General features: G+C 40.8%; 1 protein-coding gene across 6 annotated transcripts in view; it reads right to left on the bottom strand.

Annotated features, from left to right (window-relative positions):
• robo4 (roundabout, axon guidance receptor, homolog 4 (Drosophila)) overlaps window positions 1-26,760 on the bottom strand; it is a 28,247-nt gene extending 1,487 nt beyond the window's left edge. Inside the window, exons 1-20 of one of the 6 annotated variants that reach the window (XM_044221998.1) lie at window positions 26,202-26,325; window positions 23,270-23,354; window positions 22,343-22,994; window positions 19,536-19,862; window positions 14,888-15,045; window positions 13,572-13,692; window positions 13,238-13,376; window positions 12,894-13,021; window positions 10,937-11,052; window positions 10,618-10,849; window positions 10,410-10,531; window positions 10,094-10,265; window positions 9,770-9,967; window positions 9,564-9,606; window positions 9,126-9,238; window positions 8,267-8,593; window positions 7,937-8,035; window positions 7,545-7,680; window positions 3,556-3,789; window positions 2,989-3,341 (exon numbers count right to left, since the gene is read on the bottom strand). In XM_044221998.1, coding sequence (XP_044077933.1) covers window positions 2,989-3,341; window positions 3,556-3,789; window positions 7,545-7,680; window positions 7,937-8,035; window positions 8,267-8,593; window positions 9,126-9,238; window positions 9,564-9,606; window positions 9,770-9,967; window positions 10,094-10,265; window positions 10,410-10,531; window positions 10,618-10,849; window positions 10,937-11,052; window positions 12,894-13,021; window positions 13,238-13,376; window positions 13,572-13,692; window positions 14,888-15,045; window positions 19,536-19,862; window positions 22,343-22,403 — 3,079 coding nt within the window. In that variant the 5' untranslated portion in view covers window positions 22,404-22,994; window positions 23,270-23,354; window positions 26,202-26,325. Of the gene's footprint in view, window positions 1-60; window positions 159-2,988; window positions 3,342-3,555; window positions 3,790-7,544; window positions 7,681-7,936; window positions 8,036-8,266; window positions 8,594-9,125; window positions 9,239-9,563; window positions 9,607-9,769; window positions 9,968-10,093; window positions 10,266-10,409; window positions 10,532-10,617; window positions 10,850-10,936; window positions 11,053-12,893; window positions 13,022-13,237; window positions 13,377-13,571; window positions 13,693-14,887; window positions 15,046-19,535; window positions 19,863-22,342; window positions 22,995-23,269; window positions 23,355-26,201 lie in introns of those variants that run through there. The other 5 variants (XM_044221999.1, XM_044221996.1, XM_044221994.1 and 2 more) reach the window with 5 other exon arrangements.
• Between the last annotated feature and the right edge of the window lie 601 nt (window positions 26,761-27,361).

Raw genomic sequence — 27,361 nt, 5'->3', positions numbered from 1 at the left:
AATATCAAGTGGAGGGATTCTATTAAAAATGAAACCTTTTTGCCTTCGGAGAAGGCAACAGAATAGCTAAACATTTCAAGACCTCGGAGGAGCACCTTTCACTCTGATTCTCTGGGGGAAAGCACATTCAGAAGCTTCTTTCAAGCAGCTGTCCGTCACTGAGAACGAAACCAAAACAAACATCGCCAAATCACATCAGCCACGTTCTGGATTCTAAAGGTACTGGTACATTTCAAAGACCTCAGGAAGTGTAGCTGGCCAGGAACAATAAGAATTTCTTCTAAGCTGAAGGGTCCAAGCTACAGAGGCAGTGTGGAACTGCATACTGCACTGTGTCCCAATCTGAAACAAGCCTGTTCCTGCTGCTGCACTCCATATAATTACTCCCCACTGTTTTCATCCTGTACATTACACTACACCTCAGTGTGGATAGTTAATCGATAGTTAAATCAGATCTGAATGTTTTCAGCTGTTCCCTTGCTGACATGGCAACTTGTATTCGATAAGAATATTAAGAGACAGTATTTTGTACATATCCTGAGAAAAAACATCAAAATAATTTTTGTCTTCAAGGTCCACTCATGTCAAGGCCCCTTAACATGCAGTCACATGGATGAATGATGTAATTCCTGATTTGACGCATATGATTCTCCAGATCTTTTTATTTTTATTTTTTACAGCTATGGGTTGCTGAAAGGTCCAAAGTAATTAAAATAAATAACAACCACTGACGCACATTGACGGAAAACCTACTCAGACATGTATGTGCGCACACTCTTATGTGAGCGCACACACACGCGAGAGAGGCGTACTAACCTGATAACAGCTTTTTCTTCACTCAAAACTAACTTGGGCCATGAGTTTCACGGTTCTGTTTGACAGATGTCCTGTAAGCCACTAGTCTGCCTACAGCACTGCACGTTGCCAGTTGGGATCATTCATGGACCGAGGGCCCCATCTAGTGGAGGAATGCAATAAACACAACAGGCCAGGATCCTCAGTCTGAGGAGCTTCATTCTTAAACTTGTCACTAGCCATTCTTTTTTTGTTGTTTTAGTTGTTGTTGTTGTTTTTGCCACTTTCAAATAACACATTGTCTAAAAGCGGTGGTTCCCAACCACTGCAAGACAAATCTCACAACATAATTAACAGAATAGAAAAGCAGCTAACCCAAATTATATTTAACTTTGAGAAATGATTGTAATCAAATAAGAAAAAAAAACCATTATTTGAAACTGCCATAATTGGTAGGCATATCAACCAGGGACGAGGGGTCAAATCCATCTTAAGGGAGAAGTGTGGTGATATTCTATATTTCTCTTATGGTTAACAAAGCCCATGAAAAGTTAAAAACCAACATTTAATGAGTCCTACTAACAGGTATTGTGTGTGTATCCAAAGTGTATCCAAGTGAGCCGCACTGTTGCCCTGGGTGCCATGTTCCTTCATCACCATGAACACACACACTGAAGTTTGTTTTGACTCAGTCCCACACACACCGTCCTGCTGCCAGAAGTACTCACTAGAGCACCAAATGCGGAAAATAGTCCCCAGCAAATGCACTGTATCCTCTATATTTGTCCAGCTGTTTCAGGAAATTACATTATATTTGTGAGTTGTTGTTAAAGATTTACCTCCTCAGGAGGAACCAGTGAAGTCAGAAAGTAGTGAGAGATGGACTAACACATGGTTGGTTTTGGACTTTTCATTGAATTTGTTGACAATAACAAAAACTTAGAGTAACGACTTGTGCTTTAAAAAAATAATTCATTGTTGTTAAAGTCCAAACTGGTTATTTAAATACCGAGTGTCTCTGATCCAGCCATTCATCCTTCAGAACACTTGGCCTGTGTTTCCTCCATCTTGGTTCAGAGGTGCTCTTACATCATGCGTTTGAAAATTCACTTCATCCATGTGTGTATGTCGAGTCTGTCTTCTTTCTAAGTGTGTGTTCGTACGGAGGCTTTGTGATCCAGGTCATGCCAGTACTTGGCAGCAACTGGATGTTGCTTGACATCTTTGATCCGATCCACATTCTTCACTGCAAACACTTTTTTCACTCTGCCTGAAACTCTGTAACCTATGACTGTGTTATTTTATTTCTCTTGTTGTGAAGCACTTTGTACTTTGTTTTGATAAGTGCTCTATAAATAAAGTTTTATTATTATTTATTACACGATATTTACTTAACATTACATGTTTGTAATTTATTTACCTAATACTGCCATTATAATTTTATTTTTACTATTGGCACTACTGTCTGTCTGTCCTGATGGAGGGATCCGTCTTCTGTTGTTCTTCCTGAGCTTTCTCCCCTTACTTAATTTGAGGGATTCTTTTTTTGTTTTGTTTTACCTCATCTGGATTTAGGGTCTAAGAATAGAGGGTGTTGTATGTTGTACAGACTATAAATCCTTCTGAAGCAAAATTATGATTTGTGATTTTTGGCAATATCTAAAAATAATGGAAGAGATAGTACAAATAATATTATAAAAATCTAAATCAAATTAATTTAAAATACTTCAAGATCAGTCATCCAGACAAAGATTTCAACATTTACAGCTGGAGCTGTTATTAAGACCTGTTACAAAGATTTTGAGGTCATTGTGTGTGTCTGAAAATGAGTCAAAGTTATGAGTCTTTTATAACTAAACGAAATCAACCAGTGTCTGCTATACTCACTCAAACACTCATATTTTCACCAAAATCTTTCAAATTATAACTAAATGGACTGCTCATGTTAGTAGCTCGCATGATTAGCCGTTTACTTGCCACTGGGAGTAATTGGAGTGTATATTTGGACTGTCAGGATGTACCAAAGCTTTTCTACAGCTAAACGAGACTGAGATCTTCGTAGTAGGTGCTAAAACTAAGATGGGTTACTAAGTTGGATTTTTGGAAATGATCACATCACTGGTTTTCCAGATTGAGCAGAACCTGTTTTTGCAATGAGCATCAGTCAGTAAAAGAGGTTCCTTCTCTGCTTACCTGACAAAGAGGCTCCACTCATGGTCTCCGCTGCCACAGCCAGCAAGCGGGCAAAGTTGGTGCTGTCGTTAGTGTAGCAGCTGTCTACCGAGCTGATGAGGCTGGTGCGCGCGCTGGCCATGTTGCCGTCCATGACTGAGCTCCAGGTGTTCCACAGTGAGCTGTCCCATTCACTGTAGCAGGAGGAAGGTGTGCTCTGCAGGCGGGCACGCCGCAAGCCAATTGGTGGGGCCTCAGGCTCAACGGAGGCAGGGTCATCCTCCAGCTGAGTGGAGCAGACTGGCCCACGGATGTAGCCCAGGGTGGGGGAGAAGGGGTGGGACAGGGAGGGACGCTGCTCAGGCAGGGCACTGCTGACAGAGAGGGATGGCATGGTCAGATAACTACATATGCTATAACCTAAACTGGCAGGGAAAGAACAAATGGGTGTATTAATGCCTGCACAATATTGACGTTCCTTCTAAAACATAAGCTCTTTTCTACAAAAATATACTAGGGTTTTAGACAACTAGGACCAACTGAGTAAAAGCCAGCTGCACTGAACACCAGTCTCCCCTGTATCTTTACCTGCATCTCTCAGGTTTAGGGCTGAGCTCCAGATACTGGGTGGCTTCCTCTGTTGTCAGTGTGCCACCCTGTTCGTCATCCATTGACGTGGAATATGATGTAGTAGACAGGTGGCTGTAGGAGGGGCAGCTGTTGTTGTTGGTGGTGGGTCCTGGTTTCCCACGGTGGCCTGATGAAGCACACACTGACTGGAGAGAGCCAATGTCCACTGTTAGCTTTGTAGAACGACTGGAGCTGAGGGAAATACAAGAGATAGACATGTAATGTATGTACTGGTTTTTTTTGTCTTTTTTTGGGCTGTCTCTATAATAATCAGTGTGTCCCCTGCCATGTCACTGGAAACAGGGGGAGAAACAGCTAGCATGGTTTTGCCCAAATGTAACAAACTCTGAATACCAGCACCTTTCTTTGCACAAAAAACTAAGTCTAAAAAACGACAATTTGCCGTTTAACAGGGGGTTTATGCCCAAACTATTTCTTGGCCAGCAAATAATCTACAAAGTCACTACTCCCAGCCAACAAATAGTCCGGTGTAGCATGATAAACCCTGATCCTGATGAACATTTTGGATCTTTATTAATGAAAATAATTAGACTTTTCTGAAAGCTGGCTTCTAAGTCATAAGCCAGGCCTGTCCAGAGAACTGATAAGCCTTCTCCAGCAACCTCCTCTGTCCCGCGACCTTTGCCGGACTCAGGTCACTAATGGAAAGTTATTGACAATTTCTCAATTTACGGCGGCCTGCAAAAACTCACGAAGCATGAACAACCTAAGCCAGTCTAGTAAATTACAACTTACACTCCCTGATCGTGCACAACACAACCTGACACCACCCTCTTTTAAGGAACATCTCATGATCTCTGGTCTTCATCAAGATAAAACCAGGACCTGTAAAACATTAAAGACTAACGGAATAAAGAAAATGACTTTGCCATGCAGAATCAAATGTATCAATCAGTGTATTACATTAAGTAACAATGTAAGAGTGTGGAACTTGATGTTGTCATGCTGATGCTACAAGAGCAATACCCAGGTAACAAGAACTGTTTTTTATGTAAAGAAATGAATATGATGTCAACCAAAGTATGGATCAACATCTTCTGCATTAACAAACTATTCTTTCAGGACATCCGAAACAGTTTCAGTAGTGTAAGTCTAATGACATATTGCCAAGAATATTTTTAACTGATCTCTTGTTGTCTTAACCTTAATATTAATCAATTGAACATGCCTAAGGTTACTGGACGTTACGTATCACCCTGCTTATGGAGGAAGAGATCCGACTCGCCCATGGGACCGAAACGTGGAATTTGAAACAGGGAGTTTCATCTGGAACCGATCACATGTAAAAATTAGGATCTCCCATCAACATCGGTATGATAGCTAAACTACTTCACGTGATTAATAATTCCTAATAATAATAATCTCCCTTGACTTTCCAGAACTTCTCAGCTGCTGAACATGCTATAGTTTTTTTAACTGCTAACTATTCAAGTTGTCCACATAGTGGTTTCCTGTGTTTATACAAGTTAATACTGCAAACCAAATAATCGTTCACTGCATCCTCTGTGTCACATGGTCATTCATTCACTCATTAATTATTCATCGCTGTGTTCATATCAATCATTAATGGTTGCATTTATCCGTTCATTTGTGTGTCTAGTAGTTATTGTCCTGTGTGTGTAGTTAGTAGTTAGTTGGTTATTGTGTTTTTGTGTGTATGAAATATTCCGGTCACTGTCCCAAGACGAGAACTTTGTAGCAACTTCAGCTCGAGACTAAATTGATTATTCATGAATTAATTATTAATTTATCCTTGTAAAGGAGTGGTGCCCTGTTTTTAAATATATTTACTGAGTTAAACACTGTTATTTAATATGAACGTTGATTTTATTCTGATAGCCGGAAGTGAGTGTAAACCTGCTTCTTCCTCTTACCAAAATGAAGGTCATTCGATATGATCAGTTTAATGCATTTATACCTTTAATCTGCTACACTGGCAAAGAGTCCCCCATATAACAGCAAAATGTTATTTTTACACTTTGATTTTTGTACAAATTACACAAACGAGATATAACGTGTTAATTATTGAGCCATAGAGGTGCTGGTAGGTGGGCTAAGTGAGACTTTCTGTTTCCCCGTTTCCAGTCTTTATCCTAAGCTAAGCTAACCAGCTGTTGCCTGTAGCTTCATATTTAGTAGACATGGTATCAATCTTCTCATCTAACACTCTGCCAGTGAGCTAATAAGCATAGTGTCGAACTATTGCATTAAGCATGGAGCTTAGCTTAGCAGAGTTTTGGCGATATCGGCCGTAGCGATGTCTGCATTTTTTAAATTTAATGGGACTATATAGCACTCAGCTTATGGTGCTCAAAGCACCAAAACAACACATATGAAAAACTCAACAGCAATGTCTCTTTCCAGAAATCATGACCGGCTTACTCAAGATAATCTACAGATTTGTTGTGAATAGTTTCATGTAGGAACTATCGGTAGAAAGAAAATAGTTCCTACATGAAACTGCTCACAACAAGGTCTGATGGATAAATAGCACCACAGGTTAGAGGAAAAATATGTATTTTTGATTTTGGGGTGAACTGTCCCTTTAAACACAAAGACTGGCTCTGTCCAAAGGTAATTCAGTCTACCAACATGTACCTCTGAAGCTCACTAATTAACATGTTATATCTTGTTTGTCTGTCTTGTTTAATCCGTACACAAATAGAAATGTAAAAACGACACCTTGTGGTTTTACGAGGAGATACGTGTTGGAACTACAATATTTCTTGGCGAACAGCTGCTGGGTGCAGTGACTTCCTTGTTGTTGCAGTGAGGTTGCCAGGCAACCAGCAGACTATATTACTTTTAGACTGAGCCAGACTAGTCGTTTCCCCCTGCTTTAAACTAAGCTAAGCTAATCACCTCCTGGCTCTAGCTTCATACTTAAAGTACTGACATTAGAGTGGTACCTGTCTACTACTCTAACTTGTTCTCAGCTAAAAGCTTGATGTCCTTATTTGGTAGGAAACGTTGCGATACAGAAATCTGCTTGGCAACAGGACAAATATATACAGATATACAGTATGTGTATTGAAATCATCATTGCTTATCATAAGACCTTGCCTACTGTACTAATGCTAAAACTGTTTGTGACTTCCTCAATCCGAATGTCAGAGACAACAAATGTCTTGTCTAACAAATGTTAGCTTGTTTCCTTGGTTGCTTCACTGTATAAATAGGATGTTTCTTCATTCGAAGATTCATATCATCACAGTGTATGGGTTCTCTCTCAGTCAAGATACTTAAAATACACTCATGTAAGACAGCGGAGAGCCTTTGCTTAGTGGTTTCTCGTTTCCCAGTTGGTACTGAGAAACAACAGGCTTTCAGGTCATCTATCCCCAGTTAATATATGAAATTCTACATTTTCCTGTGTTGAGAACAGTAACGAGCCCTGCTTCCTGTGTTTTTAACTCACAGATATGTATGTCAGCAAACAAGAGTCAAGTGTGTTGGGCCTCTCAACAGGACAAAAACATACTCAAAGGAAGGAAGTTTAGGTCATCTCTGACCGTTTAGGCATTATGAAGACTCCAACATGAGAGGACTTACTGCAGGAAAGCATCGTTTTGAAACATGGCATTCAGCTTGATGTTTTTAATACCTAAACGTATGGAGCTCCTGCTGTTTTTTGCTGTTTTTTGCTGTCAAAGGAACCAGGTGACTCTAGTATGTATATATGAAAGTCTTGTAGGTCCTAAGGGAACAGCGTACATCTAAAAGTACAACTCGGTCACCTCCACAGAAGTGAATAGGCATGGCTGCTTTTGACATAAACCTCATCAATTCAGCACTTCTGATTTGCCCTGATGCCTGTATTCCTTCATGACACCACTTCTACATTTTGAAAAAAAATGTGTGGCGCGTCGGCAATGCCTCTTTTCCACCCTCGACCACCCAGTCTGGGATGTGTGTATGTCTCTTACCCTTCATCTGAGGTGAGGCTGTGTGTGTCCGTGGTGTCCTCTATGGGTATTGGTGGTGGGGGGGGGAGCATGTCCAGTAGGTGTAATGATGCAGAGTAATGCAGCAGGCGAGGACAACCAGCAATTTTACCACACTCTGGATGACCATCGGGACAAAAACATAGGACAAGTTTAAATAAAATAATACATACTTACTAATTACCAGCAGCCAACTATGACTGCTATTATTCCAAATGTGTGTTATAGTACAAGCTCAACTCTAAGCACCATTTCAAATTACAGTGCAGTGTAAATGTGAGATGTCTATCTTTCTCTCCCACTCACTCTTATTAGTGAGATAGGAGCTGGTGTACAGTATGGACAACAATGACAATGTATAGATTTTGTCATACCGTGCCGGCCTGATGGTATGTGACTGAGTCTCTGTTTGTAGACACTGGATGGACAAGCCTGGTTGCTTACAATGGGGACACTGTTCACTGCATGCAACTCTGGGGGGAAATGAATGAATTAACCCAGGACACATTACCCAATATTCTATGCTGATACACTGTAAAATATTCTAACCAAAGCTTACTGTCTGCCTTCATGTACTTTTACTACATGCTGAAGTATCAGACGTTGAGGTAACATGGTGTGCAAATTATGGACTATGAGAATAAGGAAAATAAACTGTAGTAGAGGTATTAACATCACATTCCCAACTATCCACCAGTATTCACCTTGCTTGCTATGGGTCTTTTCCCATGACTCCCTCAGCACACCCATCCTGGGCTGGGGGCGTATGGCCTGTTTCCATGGTAGCGCCTCCTGGCTACTGAGGGGCGAGGTCTTTGTGGCAGGCTGAGTGAATATCTGGATGGTCTCAGTTCCTTGCTGATGGAGCAGACCGTGAGGCATTTTAGGGCAACGCCCGGGACTGTTGAAGGTCTTGAGGCCATTGCCCATCAGGTCTACGTAAAACGTGCCATAGATGCCGCAGCTGTCGGTCACAACGGGGACAGGTGAGTCCAGGCAGCTGGGGTCCTTCTTGGATGAGACTGGGAGGCCTAATGAAACACAGAGGAATGTGTTCGGACACTCCGGAGCATATTTATGCTAATGATGTTTATTGTCCTGATCTGTCAAAACTAAGAGGCTTCATCAGAAATTATAAAATACTGAAGGGAGGTAAACTGTCACAAGATAAAGGTGTCTTTCACACCTCTAGTACAGTTCACTTGGTCCAGACCAAGGAAAAGAACACAGATTTACTTTTTAATGAGCGATCACTGAAGTAAACAGAGCAGGACACAAACTCAACGCACCTCTGTTTTGACTGCTTTTCACTTTCTGATTGATCATGGAATATGCAGAGGTGTTACCATGGTCACCAAATGATCTTGTTTAAATATGGGCTATACATTGCTCACACAGATTGGCAGATTACTTTGATGATCAGCAGATGGATTTAATAGTAGTTAAGCGTTTGAAGTCATCCAAAAATCACATATCTACCGTCCCAAAATTTCACACACAAACAGGCCGCACTGGAGTCTGGAATCTGTCATTCATCTGTGCCAATTTGTGATCAATACTCACTGGTGCTCCTGATCCCTGGATGTTTCTGACCTTGAGCCCATAAGTCCTGATACTTGTGGTTGAAGGCAGGTCTCCAGCCTCCAGAGATCCAAGGGGAGTCTGGAGCCGCCATCCTGTAGAGGAGGCGGCACATGTCAATTGAAGGAAAAGTATTTGAGAAGTTTTATAATGCTTTAGTCTCTAGTTAAATACTTCTGAGTATAGTCATCTGAATTAAAACCATCATGATAACTGCTTCTACTGTACTTCATATTGGTTTTAGTTAATCTCGGGTTGGCATCAGAAGTATCAGATTGTATATACTGTACTCACATGAAGTATCATGAAACCAGATGTAGCTTTAGCAGTTTGGATTTATTCTTATGACTTCAGTGTCATTACATTTTACATTACACCATATTTGTAATCACCAAGCTCTTCCAATTCTCTCCACTTTACCTGTGTTTTATGATGAGATCTTCATTGGCTAGTCTGTGCAAACCTAAGAAAAAACATGAACAAAATTATATAGAGAAGCTCTTTTGTCATTTTGACAAGTAATCACAAGCACAAAAGCCCTGCGGGTGTAATTGACATTCAGTTTGAACCTTTTGATACTGAGCACCTTTTAATATGGTTAACATTGAAGCTGTCTGTGTACACACCTTTAGCCCTGCCATGTCCTGAGATCAGGTGGCCTGTCCTGCTGTGGCGTCTGAAGAGGTAGACAGCTGCAACCATCAAACAGCACCACAGGAGGGCACCGATGCTGCCGATCAACACTGGGTCCTGAAGCAGGGCCAGGATCTGAGACACATCCCGTCTTCGGGTGTCTGACTCAGGGGGACCGCCTAGTTGTGGGTCTGAGAAGCAAATAGAAAGCATGTGAAATCACATATCAAGTTATGATAGCTTCTCTTCTTTAATGTGTTACACGCTGAATGCACTGATACAGATATTAACTGCTAAAAAAGCGCCCTTTTGCTCACTGATGACAAATCCATGAGGGTCACTCAGCATTCCTACTCCAGCCCCATTGACAGCTGCTATGGTGATCCAATATTGTTTCCCTGGTTTGAGAGTAGAGATATCAAGGTTGTGCTGGCCACTATCCACTGTCCAGTTTTGGTGCTGCTGCTCCTCAGACTCCACGCACCACACCTGGAAAAACAGTTTGCATCCTTGAAATGTCTACGGTCATTGATGCTTCTTTTATCAAATGCTTAAAGTACTGCAGCTCTCTCTCCACTCTGCTCAGGAGGTGCTACTACATCCGCGTGTCAGGAACTGTTCTCCAGTTATTACCTGGTAACCCTGTATGATACCGTTGTGGGTTTCATGAGGAGGAGGCTCCCAGCTCAAATAGATGGTGTTATTCTGCTCATGGCTCACTCTTATGGACACAGCCAGTGGAGAGGCGCTCGGCACTGTATAAAGAGAGTCGAGTTTACTATTATCTTCTAACGTAGCAAAAGAAAGGACAAACATAATCTTAAATCAAATCCTTTCTCACCTGTCTCAGGGACTCTGAGGTGTCGGGTGTTGCTCTCCCTCCCATACAAGTTGCTGCCATAGGGACGAACTTTGAACTCATACTTGTAGCCTCTCTTTAAGGGACCCACCTGAGTCTGGAAGCTGGGCAGTGTCACCTTCTTTGCGGCCCAGTCTGAGCTGGCAGGCAGCAGAGAGCGATACAGAACCTCGAAGCCATCGAGGTAATGAGGCTGGGCTGGGAGGGACTGGAGCTAGTCAGAGAGAAAACACAACATGGATCACACGCCTGAAATATTTCTTTGCTTTCTGTGAAACTCTCGGAATTAGCTTGCCCATACCTTCCATTGTACTTGGGATATATTAGAACCAGGGGCCATGATGGTGACATTTTCCAGAGCAACTCGCAGGGCTGAAAGCTCTTTGTGGAGATCTTTCTGTTTAGTGCTGGCAGCCTCTGGAATGACGAGAGTTTTATTTATTGTTATTTTAAATGTATTTTAAAAGATGGAAACACAGGACAATATTTGTAAAAAAAAAAAGAAAAAAAAAAAAGACCAAAATAAACATTACTCACAAAAATATTTAAAGTAATTCTAACCTTTTTTTCTAAAAAAAAAAAAAGAAGTAAGTAAGCTTTTAAGTAATGTTTTCTCAAGGTGTTCCATTCTATGTACATATCACTGGCGGAGCGGCAGGAGGTGTGTGTTGCACCCGGGGGCCTGCCTGTTTGTGAACAGTACATCAAATATGCAGCAGTGCAATAAAATGAAGGATGATGTCATTATGGGGTATGTTGAGGTTAGCATTATTGTTCCTCAGCACAGGAACAATACCTTAATTAATCACTGATTTCATGCAACACCTGGGTGAGCATGCTAAGCAACCCAAATCAAACACACCCACAATGTTGCACAACCAACAGGTGCATGCTGGGACTAGCTAAACTGTTCATGATGGATCCTCCAGCAGTGACCTCTACATTTACTTAGGAACTTGCTTTCTGCTGCTTTTCTCTCTGTCACAGATGTGACTGCAGAGCCTCCTTCAGCTCCAAACTGTCTGAGGAGCGCAGTGCGACAGTGAGAGGACTGGGCTTATTATGCTTTGAGAATGGACGAGCAGAGACGTTGAACCCGGAGCAGACTGTAGAGGACTTTGCGGTGCACAAGACTCACAGAATGACATTCAGACAGGAGAGTACAACAACAACTCACTGAAGGTCGTAACTCACTCCAGCGGAGAATGTTGGCAACCACTGTGTTACCTAGAAACACAGCAGTGTTTAATTATCTGAGTTTTGTCATCGGGTTAATTCTAGTAAGGCTACACTGAGTAAGGTGGTTGTATATTTATAATTAAAAATCACTTGTATGCACAGGCTGCAAGGTTCCCGTCTATAGAAAAGGAATGTATTGCTGGTTTGGACAAAGGGCCCGGCAGTGCAGCGCCGGATGTGATGTTGTTTTGCCAGTGGTACATATACAGGACCTTTCCGTATACCTGATGAAGGTCATGGAGATGAAATGCAAATTAATATATCAGCAGGCATTGAGCAGCAGTTTTTCACTTTTCTGCAGGTAATGTGGACATAACATCTTTCAGTTGCACCAAATTAGTTTACAAGGCTCCCTTTTGCCAAAGTTATTTATCTGACTCCTGGTATGAATAGCTCCTACCTCAAAACTGAAATCTTAGAGGATCAGGTCTCACTGCTACTGCTCCTCAACATGGCATGGACCAGTTATGGTGATTCGGGCACCTTGTAAGGATGCCTGTTTGGAGGTGCTCTGGGCTCACTGTACAGCTCCTCTCGACAATGTGCATATCTTTTAGACTAGCCAACATTACCCTGAATCATCATGAATGGCTGATGAGTGCTTTAACTCTTAATCCCCTATTAATCACAAACATTTCGCTGTTAATTTGTGGCTGCAGTTTCTGTTTAGTTTTGTTTTTGTGCTTGCACATTCTCTCTCTAGTGTGCTCTCTTTCTCTGTCTATATCTCTCTCTCTCTGACATTTTCTAACTCATATCAAGGCTTATTTGTGTGTTGGGAGGATAAACAGTGAGCATGCCTGAACCAAAACGTGCATGATTTGTGAACAGGCAGGTGAACCTGCAAACAGACAAATGAGAGCCCCCTGTCTAACTTTATATTCCAGTATATGGACTTTGGGCTGTGGAGAACACTTACGCTCAGCACTTACGCTCGCTGAGTCGGCCGGCCCGCAACAAAACTGTCAACAGAAAATCAGTCCTACTGGGAACCCCTGCTTTTTCAGACATCATCATACCTTCGACTAGTAGCTGGGCGCTGGCAGTGACCACACCTGCATCATTGACAGCAGTGCAGGTGTACTTCCCAGCGTCCTGGGCTGTCACATAATGGATCTGGAGAGTCTGGTCTGGGTTTACAAGATACCTATACACACATATAGAGCAGATAGTTTTCACATTTACTGTCCCTCTGACCTATTTTACAATAACTGAAATTTTGATTTAGCAGCCATTTTAATTGGTTTCATTTACAACCAAGAACGTCGGGAAAGAAATAAGCCCTGAGGAAACCACTTCCGCATGTTACAGTAATCTAACATTGATCTGGTATGAAGATCACTTTATCAGTGTGTTAAAGTACCTGCCGTTGGGCAGCGTCCCCTGCTCTCTGCTCCAGACCACAGCCGGTAGGGGGTCACCTTTAGCTTGGCAGTAGAACTGGGCAGACTCCCCCATTCTCACAGACACATTTTCTGGCTTTAGCACCAACACAGGCTTGGCTGCAGTAGAAGAGAAGAGGAACTCAGGACTGCGCTGTACTGTGAGGTACCTGGGTGTAATTTTGTTTGCAGAGGGGGATCTTTTTCTTGTCAGCGAGGGAAAAAAAAGTCTAAAACTGCATTCAGAACATGGGGCTAAATTCATAACGGATATTGTTAAAGTAGTAATAAGTAGTCATGGGAATGTTGTCTCACCCAGCACAGAGAGGCGAGCCGCCCTGCTCTCTCTAACTCCCACAGTGTTGCTGGCCACACACACATAAGCACCAGAGTGGTTCTTCTCTGCAGGAGCGATGATAAGCTTCCCACTCAGCTCCTATAGCACAAGCACAGGAAAACACACAGGGTGCACAGCTCAGTGAGTTTAGTTAGGAGTACATCAGAAACATACACTTCAAATGTGTGTATGGCCCTGAGATTTCCGAGTAGGTACTGTATATGATCTTCTGCTGCTCGATATGAACTCGTGTCTAACATATTTATTAAAAAAAGAAAGAAAGAAAACTATCCTGACACTTAAAATATCGAACAGGTCTGTTGTGGATTTTAAAGAATCATGACCAGATGTCATATTAGTCATCCCCCATGCCTGTGTTCTGCTGCATCCTTCTGCTGCTTAGAAGCCACTAAACTAAGGACACTTTGTCTAAACACTATATCAAGAGTAATGTGTAGAAATATTGATATAGAGTGACATAAATGCTATTTCAACATATTAAGAAGTATCAAACTGCAACACAAATGAATGCTTCGATAAAGACGAGCTGAAGTTCTTTACTAATGTCTGCGTATTTCTGATTGGACGCTGAATTCATCACAACATCACCACACTCACACTAACAGAAGACACTACAGCCCTTTTCAGACATGGATCTATGTCTTTTTGCCAATCAGACAGGGGTGCCTGTTACATAAATGTTCCTTATGACTTCATTCAGACATGACAGGACATTGACAAAAAAGAGACACCATGCTTGGGCGATATTTGGCACCTGATGCACAGAGGGAGCAGTCAGTTGAAAAACTGTTTTCTGTTTTCTCTGCATCACTGATGGATGGATTTTTAACATATTTTTCTGTTGAAACCTTAAGTAATGACCATCGTGAGCACAAGGGACGCTCGCCACCACTTTTCACATGCGTTTGCATAAATGAAAATAGAAAATCTAGGGAGGGAGTGCTTCTCTGATTATTATTGTGGTTGTCGATTTTGTTTGTTATTTTTTCCCCTTTCCCCCTCAGCGAGGGTGACAAAAGAGGATTTATTAAAGATGGTTTATTAAAATGATTACTTTTCCCTGTGTGCATACAAGGTGATAATTAGGTGATACATTCATTACAGTACTCAATGCAAACACAATGTAAAGTTCACCTCCTGCTGCCACCTTTACATTAAACTGACATATTCAGTTCAGACTCGTGCAGTGTTGGAAATCTTACTAGGTCCAACCTAGTAAGACTGACGTCTTACTTAAAAGTAACATGCCATTACAGTGATGATGAGGGCTTACAGTATAGTGATGATCAGTGTTGTTGATGGGCAAGCCATCCTTCTTCCAGATGACATTAGGTTCAGGGTGTCCCACTGGGGGGCCACAGTTCAAGACAGCCACCTCCCCCACTGCCACCTCCACATCACTGGGCTGCACACTGAACTCCTCCTGCAGCACTACAACAGAGTCGGGGTTAGACTCAGTCAGTCCACGCAAACTTCAATGTGAGAACTGAATGTTAAATGAATTAGAGCGTCCTGTCCCATCAGCTACCATGAATACTGTACTCTGAACGCTCAGGGTAATGTTGAGCAAATGTTTATGTATGCAACAGGTTTTTCTTTCAGATACTATAATTACATTCCATCACTTAGATTGTTTTCCAATTTGTTGATAATCCATCTCTGAAGAATAAAATATTATATGCTCCAACTGTCTTACACAGTTGCACGTTGCATTGTCTTTGGTAATGAAACCTTCAGAAGTGAGCAGATCAGTGTTGTGTTCTGTTAACACTTTTTGTTCCCACACAGTTCGAGCATGATTATGATTATGATGGTTTCCCTATGGCACCAAAAGAACATTTAAACATTTGGACAATTGTGAAATCTTTAACACAATACATATTTCATCTTTCCTCAAAGACAGTTTAACACTAATGTAGTGTTTGGAACTTTCTAACAGCTCAAAAACATAATCACCATGGTTTTATCACCTTAATACTTCATAACTTGTTCTAATTATATGAGAATTGCTTGTCATCATTTTAAACTGATGACATGTTTCAGAGATCTACTACAGACAACGTCACATTAGTTCTGTTTGAGGTCTTAGAGACAGACCCCAGCTGTAAATCATAGTTAAATACAGTGGATTTTCATTCAGTATGTTCTATCTGTGATAAATGTAGCACTTTCTAAGTTATACGTTTGTTTAACTCTGGGGTCTAACTACCCCCAAACATCTTAAAGCCACTATGTAAGATAACATATTGTACATTCTTTTGTCTGTCAATAACTGTTGGCAAACAAAAGGAATATAGGTATTTAATCATGCACAGCCCATATAATATATGAATCATGAAATATTTCCTTATTTGGTGTAATAAATATACTTTATGGTCATTACTGTATTTAGTCTTTTTCATCCAATGTGCAAGCTCAGTTTGTGGGAAAGGGGAAAGTTACTCCTTCAGTACTTTTCTATATATTGGGTTCTGATAGGATCAATAAAAAACATTTAAAGGGACAGTTCGGCCGAGTTGTGGAGATAACTTACTTAAAAGTAACATGCCATTACAGTGTTGATGAGGGCTTACAGTATAGTGATGATCAGTGTTGTTGATGGGCAAGCCATCCTTCTTCCAGATGACATTAGGTTCAGGGTGTCCCACTGGGGGGCCGCAGTTCAAGACAGCCACCTCCCCCCTTCGGCCGTGGAGATGTCTGTCTTTTTTTTTTTTAATATAATGGAACTACATGGAACTCAGCTTGTGGTGCTCAAAGCACCAAAAAATACATTTGCAAAATTCAACAGCAACGTCTCTTTCCAGAAATCATGACGGGCTTACTCAAAATAATCCACAGATTTGTTGTGTGTAGAAAGAAAATAGTTCCTACATGAAACTGCTCACAAACCTAGTTCCATTTTATTAAAAAAATGCAGACATCTCTAAGTCAACTCACACCAAAACAATCTAGATGGATAAATAGCACTACAGGTAAGAAGATTGATTTTGGGGTGAACTGTCCCTTTATGCTAAAAAAAATGCTATTGAAAAATGCAATTGCTATTATTTTTATTTATTTATTTTTACAAATACAGCAGTGGGGTTTGTGAGACTCCAAACAGTGAGGAAGTGAAGCAAATGTCAGTAAAACACAAGGGTTTAGTGTTAAACTTAAGGACTGTTTAGAGCATAATTTGTGAGCTCAGGGTGGACAGTTGCTGTGTCTCTTTATTCAACATACTATGTTTCACTCTAATGCTGTAACACTGACACCTGAAAAAAATCCTGAATGAGAAGTGTCTGCCATCCTGTGCTGCCCAATCTGGTGCTGTTCTTTAATGTCAAAACAATAACATGTTATCACAAAACTAGAGTAAAACTCCCAATTTGTACTTTTGCAATTTGTACTGTACACTTTTCTGACAATACACAAGTAGATATGCATGCAGGCAATGTTTCTTATCTATCTTGTCTAATGTTTCCATTAAATAGATATGATGGAAACAGATGTTTCAATATATGATCAACGACAGAAACTCATTTTCTGTGCCACAGTCAAAGGACTTAACCAAAGTTAATTTTAAAATTCCTACTTTGCCTTTTTGCAGCTTTCAATGTCCTGTAAAGACTCCAAGACAGGCAGCTGCTGCATATTGACTGCCTCGCTGGGATCCAGATAAGTAAACAGTGAGGGTCCGATGTCAATTAGCACCTGATTGACCCCCTCCTGTCCTGCAAACATTGACCCCTCCTGTCTCGGTCACCACATACATCTTCATCAGCTCTCTGCATGTGTGTGTGTGAGATGGCTATCCTTCATCTCCCCATCCCTCTCCTCTAAAAGGGTTTTTGGAATCCAACTTTCCTGTTTGCTTTTAAGTGTTGGAGGAAATAGCTGCAGGTGATCTGGCCTGCAAAAACACAGATTATATTTGTCTCCTTTGCTTCTTGCTCAAATTTACTGGTAACAATGAAATTCTTGGCTTTAGAAAAGGTAGAACATGTACTGACAATATATATACAGTTACTTCAGTTATTAGAGCAAGAATTAGAATTTATTTAATATTTAATTAGAATTAAATAAAACTTTTATTGATTTTCAGAGAGTTTTTCTTTGGCTGCCATTCAGTCTCTTTATTGAGCACCTGTTGTTGATGAGTTGGCGAGATGGTTTCCTCAACAATTTGGTGTGCAGCAAGAAATTAAATCTGAGCTGGGGGTTAAAGTAATGATTTGATTGTCAGTATACTACTTTATGCAGATGATACATTCTTCATAGCTGAGCATGAAAAATATTGGCAGAATGTGCTTAATGTAATGCTGTGGCAGAATGTGGCTGGAAGTGGAGACTAGTGGTACACCAGGATAAAAGACAAATAACACCTCACATTTGGTTCAACAGTGCTGTCGCATGCAGACCAATAATAATATTTCGGCTATTTAGCATCTGACTTTTAAGGAGGGTATCATTGTTATATTTAATTCAGTAGGTAAACCGCTGAGATTGGTGCTGAGTAAAGTCAAACTATCCCTGGATTAGTGAGGTGCAGTCTTTATTCTGTATGATTTTTTTTTTTTTACTTTTCAAAAGTATTTTTCAAAAGAAATTACATTGTAATATTCATGATGCTCAGAGCAAGTTGCTCTTTGTGTTTTAGGAAAGATGGTCTGTTGATGTTTGGTACAAACCTAAATCACAAACATATTGTCTCATGAAAAACAGCTACATTAAAGAGTCTTATGTGAAGCAGAACTAAAAGTCAAAGATCTCTGTGTGCACAGTAGGGCTGCCCCCTGAAAGCAGAAGATCCAAATCATCAGTCGGAGACCCCTCAGCCGACTGAGTTTCTTCAAATCGAGCAGTCGTTTTTTTGTTTTGTTTGTTTTTGTCAGTCAGTGTGCATTGTACTTCTGGGGAGCTGCAGAGTGAGCGCTCCTCGCTTTCTCAAGTCGTCCCGTCTGCTCGATGAAGATGTCTGCGACGGGTACAGGTGGTTGCAGATCTGGACCCAGGGTGAGTCTGAGTGAGACGGAGGCAGCTGCCCGGTGGAAGAGGGCAATGCCCTGACCGGGCAATGCGTTATCTTCTGCCTTCGGTGAATTTACAGCTCACAGCAACTTAATACGATATAGTCTCTGGCTTTTGTTTGATATCTAGTGTGGGAAAAAAATGTTGCACATTTCTGATCCGTCGTTAGCTAGTTAGCACACATTAGCTCAGAGGGCTAACTTGGCTTGTTTACTATATTACGTGAACGTCGCTGTCACCCTGAGATGCTGAACCCCATTCAAAAATCTGGCAGTTCAATAAAGCCTTGCTTGATAGTCTATATGAAAAAAAGGAACGAATAGTCGAATATTCGTATTGAACAGCCAAATCTGATTCGACTGACAAACTTTGGTCGGGTACAGCCCTAGTGCACAGCTGCAAAACAGGCCTGTTTACTGGTGTGATACGATGTGATTTAGGTGAGATTGAACATGGATTCCATTTCATGTTTTATTGTTCATTATATGGTGATTTAAGAACTACACATTTTAGTAAAATGTCTTCATTTCTGATGAGTTCTTCTGGATGGATAATAATAAAAAAGAGACAAAGCTCTTTGTTGTTTGCAATGTAAAATGTAAGAAGTAATGTTCCTGTCTGACAAGCCTTTCACCTCTGCAACTCTATTTTTGGTGTCTTATTTGTCCATAAGGGCTGGGCACTTGTATGTACATGACACAACAACTAGCTTAGTTCAATCAAACATACTTAATGTTATTATTATTGCTTTATTGTGTCTTAACATCATGTTTATATGAAGCCTAATATCAACTTTAACTATTGAAAAATTTGACTAATCAGAGATTACTTTCCTGAATGCTCATGTCAGCAGTTTATTTCAAAGTTTTCAATGGTAAAACAGAGTCAGTAGGATCCCCCAGTCTTACCTGCGATATACAATGATGCGTTACGGCTGGTGGCCTTGCCTGCACTGTTCCTGGCCACGCAGGTGTAGACACCCTCGTGCGACTGACCTCGCCTGCCCCCTCCCACGCTCAGGAAGAAGAGGCTCCCCTCTGACAAAACCATGGGCTGCAACTGTCCATCTCCCTTTGCCATCTCCAGAGGCTGGCCATTTCGCAGCCACTCGATGGTCAGCTTCGGGCTGCCATCAGCCCGGCAGGAGAGCGTGGCGGGATTCCCGACTTTCACCACCACGTCAGAGGGGTGGTGGACGATGCGGGGCGGCATCTCCTCTGCACCAACTCTGAAACCTGAGGAGGAGACAGAGATTTGTAGAGACTGTAAGGAACATTCAAGCATATTTAGTAGCAGAGTAGTGACATACTGCATGTTTAATCACATTTAGAAAAGCTGAGAAGCAACTGCAATACAATATAATTATATTATGATCACAGAAATATTGTGAGTCCATAAGTTTAGTGGGGATGCACAGATCCAACTTTTTCTCTCCTGTTACCGATGTTAGGCTATCTGCCGATACTGAATGCTGATTCAATAACACTGCTCTTTTCCCCCAAATTTAAAACCTATATCCCTCACTGTGGAGAACTGCATATGTTAGGGATCGCTGTGGTGCAAATAACTGTCTGTAGCCCGCCGCGACTTAATGTCTGTAACTTATAGAAGAACTTTATGATGACAATGCCGAAGAAACTGTATTTAATGTGGCTCTGTCATGTGTGCCTAATAGCCGATACGCTTGAAAAGATCAGTATTGGCACTGATACCAATCCAGCGAATATACTGTAGGTGATTTAGGTGATATCCTGAATTTGAACTCATTCTTCTGTGGATATGAGCCTACACTGCAAGTACTAATTTCTTTCTGTATTAAAGAGCCACACCCAAACAGCAGCACCTAGCACTATGCATCACCACCTCTGAGTTCATTTAACTGGCAACAGAACACCCACAACAAACAAGTTTAAGCCTTGCTACCAACAAACAATGTCTATTTGCAGCCAGCAGCAGTGGAATGTTTGCCATTGTTTGAACTTCCCATGGAGTTGGATGACCACACTGAAGGAAACGGGAAGACTATGATCAGCTTCCTGATAGGAGAGGAAGCTCGAGGGTCTCAGGAACATCAACCTCAACAAAAGCAGAGTGGAACTCCCCCATCAACAGCATATCCACAACAGAACAAAAGACACTCTTTAAGATAAATTTTACCATTGACTTATTTTGACTGGTTTGCAAACCAAAAAAAGAACATTTCAAAAATGAAGTTGCAATCACTTCATGTCAAAAAGGCCACTAAGGTTAAAGGATTTGGGAGAACTGGTTGAACTCTCACAGATGCTGCTTCCTGTCTCATACACACGCAAAGAAAACGTAAACTACATGTTGCATGTGGAAGGCACAGCCAAATCCTTACTACATAAAAGACTGCCAAAGTTAGAAAGATTGCAAAAAACATGAAACGTCTGTAGATGGTCATGAGCTGTAAACATTAAGAATCATCTGAAAAAGGTTGTATTATTTCACACCTGAAGTGAATATAATAATAATAATAATCCTAATATAGCCAGATATTTTTGGCTGCGTTAAATGAGCAGGGACAATCAGAAACAGGGTTGAACTGTTGAGCTGTTCATTGATTCACTATAGCTGGAAATACCTTCAAATCACAGCTAACAACAGCCCGTTGAACCTCAGTCACTGATTAAAGAGTAAAAAGAGGATGCAGCCGAAGCTGCAGTGCGTCGTGGTCAAAATATTCCCGGGGCTTAGTGCATTCCTTAAAGCTTATGTCTCAGGAGGAAGGTTGTGATGAGGATGCTTCAGCGTGTCTCAAAGAATTTATATACAAAAGTATTCAACAACACACCTCAGACTCAACCCCCCTGCCCCGCACCTGGCCAGCACCACACCTGCTGGAGTGTCCTTGAGCAAGACACAGAGACGTTGTGAGCTCTGGTTGTGGGTAGAGCTGAAACAATCTTCGTTTAGTTGACTGATCAATTAGTCGATCAGCAGAAAGGTAATTGGTGACACAATTGATAATTGATTCATTTATTTATTTATTTAAGCAGAATGCCAAAATTTCACTGGCTGCAGATTCTCAAGTGTGAACAGGCTATTTGCTGGGTTTTAGTTTTAAAATGAATATCTTTGAATATATTTTTAGTTTTGGACTGTCAGACAACCCAAGTAATATGAATATATCAACTTGGGCTCTGGGAAATCCTGATGGGAATTTTCACATTTTTCTGACATTTTATTTACCAAAGGATTCATCAGTTAATTGAGAAAATTATCAGCAGATGAATCAATAATTAAACAAATATATTGTTAGTTGCAGCCCTTGTTATGGGAGGAAAGAGAAAGGAGATTTCACCCAACAGGACATAATTAAGTATCACAGTATTTTTACTGGGCATTCAGTGTGAAACGTTGGCGTTCAGATATATGCAGCTAACTAACACATTCCTGATGCTGGCTCATTGCAAGGGATTTCTCACTTTTTTCAAATTTAGTGAAATGTACTGAAACAGTTTCAGCTCTTCTTAGATCTCGTATAAGTGTAGTACATTAACCACCTGCTGCCACTCAGAACCGGTATAACAGCCTATTATATACGCACTGGGCTTTAATACCTTTTTATTAAATGTCTTTAATTCAGGGATCTAAAGCCAACACATTTTATCTTCAGCATGTCAGTGAAAGACTGGGCTGTATCTACTGAGTTTGTTTGATAAGTGAACACATGAAAATCAAACGTACTCACCTGACAGAAGAAGTCCAAACGCTGATACCAGTACGCTCATGAAAGCACTCGAGGTCATCATTAACAGTGAAGTGAAGAGTCAGAGAGACTTTCCGAACCGGCACATAAATGACGTTAACTAACTATTAACTACGTCATTTAGCCGAATGTCCCGCTTTCATAAACCAGTTTCCCCTTTTTTTGTTTGGAACTACAACACTTTGAATTTAAGTGCCAACTTTACTTGAAAATTGCCGTCCTGTGATGAATATCAACCCAACTGTGACCGCACAGCGTCAAGGCAGCGCACTGACACTTAGCTTCCTGTCAGCTGGGTTTTCACAATAAAACGATGTTGACAACCGTACATTCAACTGTAATGCACACGACGCACAGTTTACAATTTTATATATATATTTGATTTTAACCCAGTATTCGATATGGTTTTGTCACACTGCACCCCAAACGGGGCTTTTGTATGGTTTTTTCTTGTCTTCTTTGCAAAGACGTCTCTCGATTTTCATTTGAAGATAGCAGCTCCAGCTTCCGGCATTGCTCTAGCTTTCTGTCCCAGCCCTGACAGACGCAGTGGCAAAAGGCATGATGCTCAGCAGTGACTTCAGCAACAAGTGGGCTAGTCAGTCTGCCTTCATTCAGATTTTGATTCTGGAACCTGGGAGAATGAAACATTTATTTATTTTTCATTTCATCCATTTATTAAAAGAAATGTGGTTTTATTGCTACATCCCATACTGCTTGTTTGGTTTACAAGATATAGGAATATTCGTTTATTATTCAATATAAAGCTAAATTTAGTCCAATCATGAACAATTTCAACTAAAACTCAGAAAACCCAAACTTCCCTGGAATAATGTCCCGCTTTTCTGGAAATGACAGCACTTCATTCATTCATTCATTCAGTCCAAAGATTGCAGAAGGAGCGCTCACCCAGGCTTTTCAGATTTTTCTGAAATGTTACGGGGGAGGGGCGAGCCTGTGAGCTGACTGCAGGGAAAGTAATAAGCAGTAGTATCTATGAAAAGACAGGATGGGAAAGAGAGAGAGAAATGAATGAATATGCTGTAAATTGGAGGAGGAAGGATGATGGATTAAAATAACACTTGCATCAGGCTTTGGTATCATACTGGCCACTTTGTTTAACTTAATAACTTAATTATTGTATGCATTTTATATCCTCTGTGTTTAATTAAGCCATTTTTAGAGGAGTCTAAGGCCAAATAGTTGAGTGTACAACACAAAGTTACTTTAAACGGTCCAATAGGTAATCCTGCTGCTTAGCTGTGAGGTCCAGGCATCATTCCCTCACTGGAAAATGTTTGATTGTGTTGCTAAAGACTTAATATGAGACAATAAAAGTGAAAAATCACTGTTTTATATTTTCCGGTGACCATGGTAAGCCATGAAGCTTCCTACCCAGGAATCCCATAGAGAAGTCTGTGTGTGGCACAGTATTGTGTGTTTGTATTAATTCTTTCTTTTTTTTGTATTCATTTTTGCTGTCTAAACATAAGCCACTGTGCAGTCGTGGCTGTTTTTTAGTTTGTGCCGCTCTGTCAACACTGTGAGGAGGCAGGACGTTCAGACGCTCCCATGCTTCCAAACAATAGAAGGAAATGCTGTATCTCTCATTCATGCAATGAGTCCACAAAGTATTTCAGCTGTAAGTAAGCACTTTGTCTTGGAGGTTGGCCTCTATCTAGTGGTTTTGTATATTTCACATTAGCTGAACAATACATAACTTTTTTTCTTGACTTAGCTCATCACAAAAGTCTGAAATCACTGAAATAGAAAGATTTACTTTACTTTTATAGTTAAAATACTTGCTTTGTGTCCCAATTCCATACTACAGACTAATTAAAAAAGGGATTTATGTAGGGTGTTCACACTGGAAAAGTGAGTAAAAGTCAGGATTGTGCTGTTGATGGAGGCTATTGTCCCACAATGCAATGCACAAAGCAAATGGAGGCGCTACTTAAAGCTGCAAGAAATTAAAATTGATTGCAAATTGTGATGGTGCAAGATACTGGGGAAAAATGAGTACAAACTCTTCAAAATAATCTTTTACTTTCTCTTTCCAAAGCTGAATTGGTTGCAGTTCCACTGATATCTGACAGTGCACTTAAAAATGGTAAATATGTTGAAGTCATGTATACTAAGTGCACTCTATGATGTGATGGTATAAAGTATAAAAAGTAATGCAGTTTAGCTCAAATGTAACTTTGGACAGGATAAAAAACACTCCAGATGTTGAGGTAGTTCCTAGTCCCATCACAGGATAACAAGGGCAACCCAGAAATAAGTGAACTACCACTAGTTCATTCCTTCCAATGGCTCACATAAATAAAGCATTGTTTAGTGAGCTGTTCATTGTGAGGCTCAGAAAGGCCCGGGGCTAAGTGATGGATGTTTATATTGATCCAACAACTTGGGTTTGATGGCCCCGGCACCGGCCAGCTTTCAGTCCGCAACAAAAGGTTTAGAGAGGATGAAGGATGAGTCCCGGCTAAACACAACCCATGGGAATGGTGCTGGGCTGAGAAGTGCCGAGGGAAGGAAGCTCTTTCAGGCCGTAGACCAAAGGTCAGGAGAAGTATTGGAACGGGCATAGAGGGCGGGATGGAATAAGAAAAAGAAAGAATGTGTCCGCTATAGTGAGGAATGTGATAAAAAGTGACTTCAGAGTGAATTCTGAGTGTAATTCAAGTGTGTTGTGTTTTGTAAAGGAATCAACAATTACTGTCAACATGAATGGCTGCTTTAAGCTAGTTTAAACAAAAATGTATTGTGTATTGTTACACGCTGTGCCTCTATTTCTAAGTGACTCAACTTAAATGAAATAATTAGAGTGGGGATGGCAGCAAAATGTTTATGTATGCAACAGGTTTTTCTTTCAGATACTATAATTACATTCCATCACTTAGATTGTTTTCCAATTTGTTGATAATCCATCTCTGAAGAATAAAATATTATATGCTCCAACTGTCTTACACAGTTGCACGTTGCATTGTCTTTGGTAATGAAACCTTCAGAAGTGAGCAGATCAGTGTTGTGTTCTGTTAACGCTTTTTGTTCCCACACAGTTCGAGCATGATTATGATTATGATGGTTTCCCTATGGCACCAAAAGAACATTTAAACATTTGGACAATTGTGAAATCTTTAACACAATACATATTTCATCTTTCCTCAAAGACAGTTTAACACTAATGCAGTGTTTGGAACTTTCTAACAGCTCAAAAACATAATCACCATGGTTTTATCACCTTGATACTTCATAACTTTTTCTTCAATATGTAAGATAACATATTGTACATTCTTTTGTCTGTCAATAACTGTTGGCAAACAAAAGGAATATAGGTATTTGATCATGCACAGCCCATATAATATATAAATCATGAAATATTTCCTTATTTGGTGCAATAAATATACTTTATGGTCATTACTGTATTTAGTCTTTTTCATCCAATGTGCAAGCTCAGTTTGTGGGAAACTTTTCTATATATTGGGTTCTGATAGGGTCAGAGGATAAGAAAAAAATATTTTAAAGGAGAAAAAATTATTATTATTACATATACAGCAGTGGGGTCTGTGGGAAACCAAACGAGGAGGAACTATAGTCAATGTCAGCAAAACATTTTATATATATTAATATATTATTGATATTATATTTTAAAAGAATTTCCTACACGGTCAAATTACTCAATTTGGCAGCTGATCTTAACTAGTGAGAGGCATTAGAAGTCTACCCATTATTGCATTGTTACCTACCTTTACACCTAAATGCACAGAGCTTGCATGTCACTGTGCAGCAGCAGGTTGCAGCACTTCAGTCTGAAAAGTTGTGTGGGTTACGGGCTCACCTTTTCTGCGGTGTGGCCTGCTCCTGTGAGGCGTGTGCTGGTGTCCGACACCGTGACGCACGTGCTCCTTGACCCGGCTCTTTGACCTCCTGTCCAATCCTGGCTCTGTTGGACAGATGTCTTGGCACTTGCACCTCTGTGAGTACTCTGCCCAGGTGTAGAACCAGGACAGCCAGAGAAGCCACGCACTGACCCGCATCTTCAATCAACACTTCCTGACTGCAAGACCCGAACCCCTACTGCAGCTCCACTGTACCATCCATACCCCCAGAAAACTCCCTACTGTGGCGCTCCGCAAACATTCAACATGTGACCTGTCCTATGCACCACTTGTTATTTAAGTAAGTATGTTTTCTTCATATTCCTTAAACATGGCGGTGTGCTTCTTCTCCCTCCCTGTGTAATTTGGCTGCTCTTGGTCTCCCCATCGCCCTCCTCTTTGGGTCCTTTTTTTCCCCCGAGGAGGGAGAAGTTGGGGGGAAACAATGATCAAAAAACAAGTTTCAGACCTCATGCTGAGCGAGTAGTGAAGGGAAGGGGACCAAGGGGTACTGTCTTGTCCAACAACATCTGTGCCATTCATTCTGCATGGGATTGGGGGGGGGGAAGCAGAAAACAAGGCTCAGTCTAGGGGAGGAGGGAGGCGAGAAGAGGTTGAAATAAGGGGGAGGTAACACAGAGAGGCCTGTTTTCCCAAGTCAGACCAGTTCCATTAATCAAATGTCTACCATGTGACTGATCAAATGCAGCAGAACAGTAATTCAATAATTAAATCTCTGCTTTGATCATTCTGAAAACAAAGTATTTCACCTAAAATGAGCAAATTATATCTTAAACAAAAGATGCACAAGGAAATTAGTCTGCAATATTTCCGATTCAGGGAGAAAAACATTTCTCTCAGCTGCACAAAGTACAATTTTCATTTTGAGTTCGCTTGAGTTCTTTATTGGACCAGAAGAATGTTGTTTCTTTCGACTAACAACAACTTCAAAAAAGACAAAATGGGTACAAAGGCTTCTTCTTTCACTGCGTTGCTTCAATGTGACAACTCAAGTCCCCCGACTACCCAACCTCCCACCAGTCAACTAGCCAAGCAAATTTGTAGCTGCCTGTCTGCACAGTATGAGTCACATACATCATCTTGGCTCGCCCATAAGTCG

The sequence above is a fragment of the Siniperca chuatsi genome, linkage group LG14 (assembly GCF_020085105.1).
Source record: "Siniperca chuatsi isolate FFG_IHB_CAS linkage group LG14, ASM2008510v1, whole genome shotgun sequence".
In the NCBI taxonomy this organism is placed as follows: domain Eukaryota; kingdom Metazoa; phylum Chordata; class Actinopteri; order Centrarchiformes; family Sinipercidae; genus Siniperca; species Siniperca chuatsi.
This window is presented reverse-complemented; position numbering and strand designations above follow the sequence as displayed.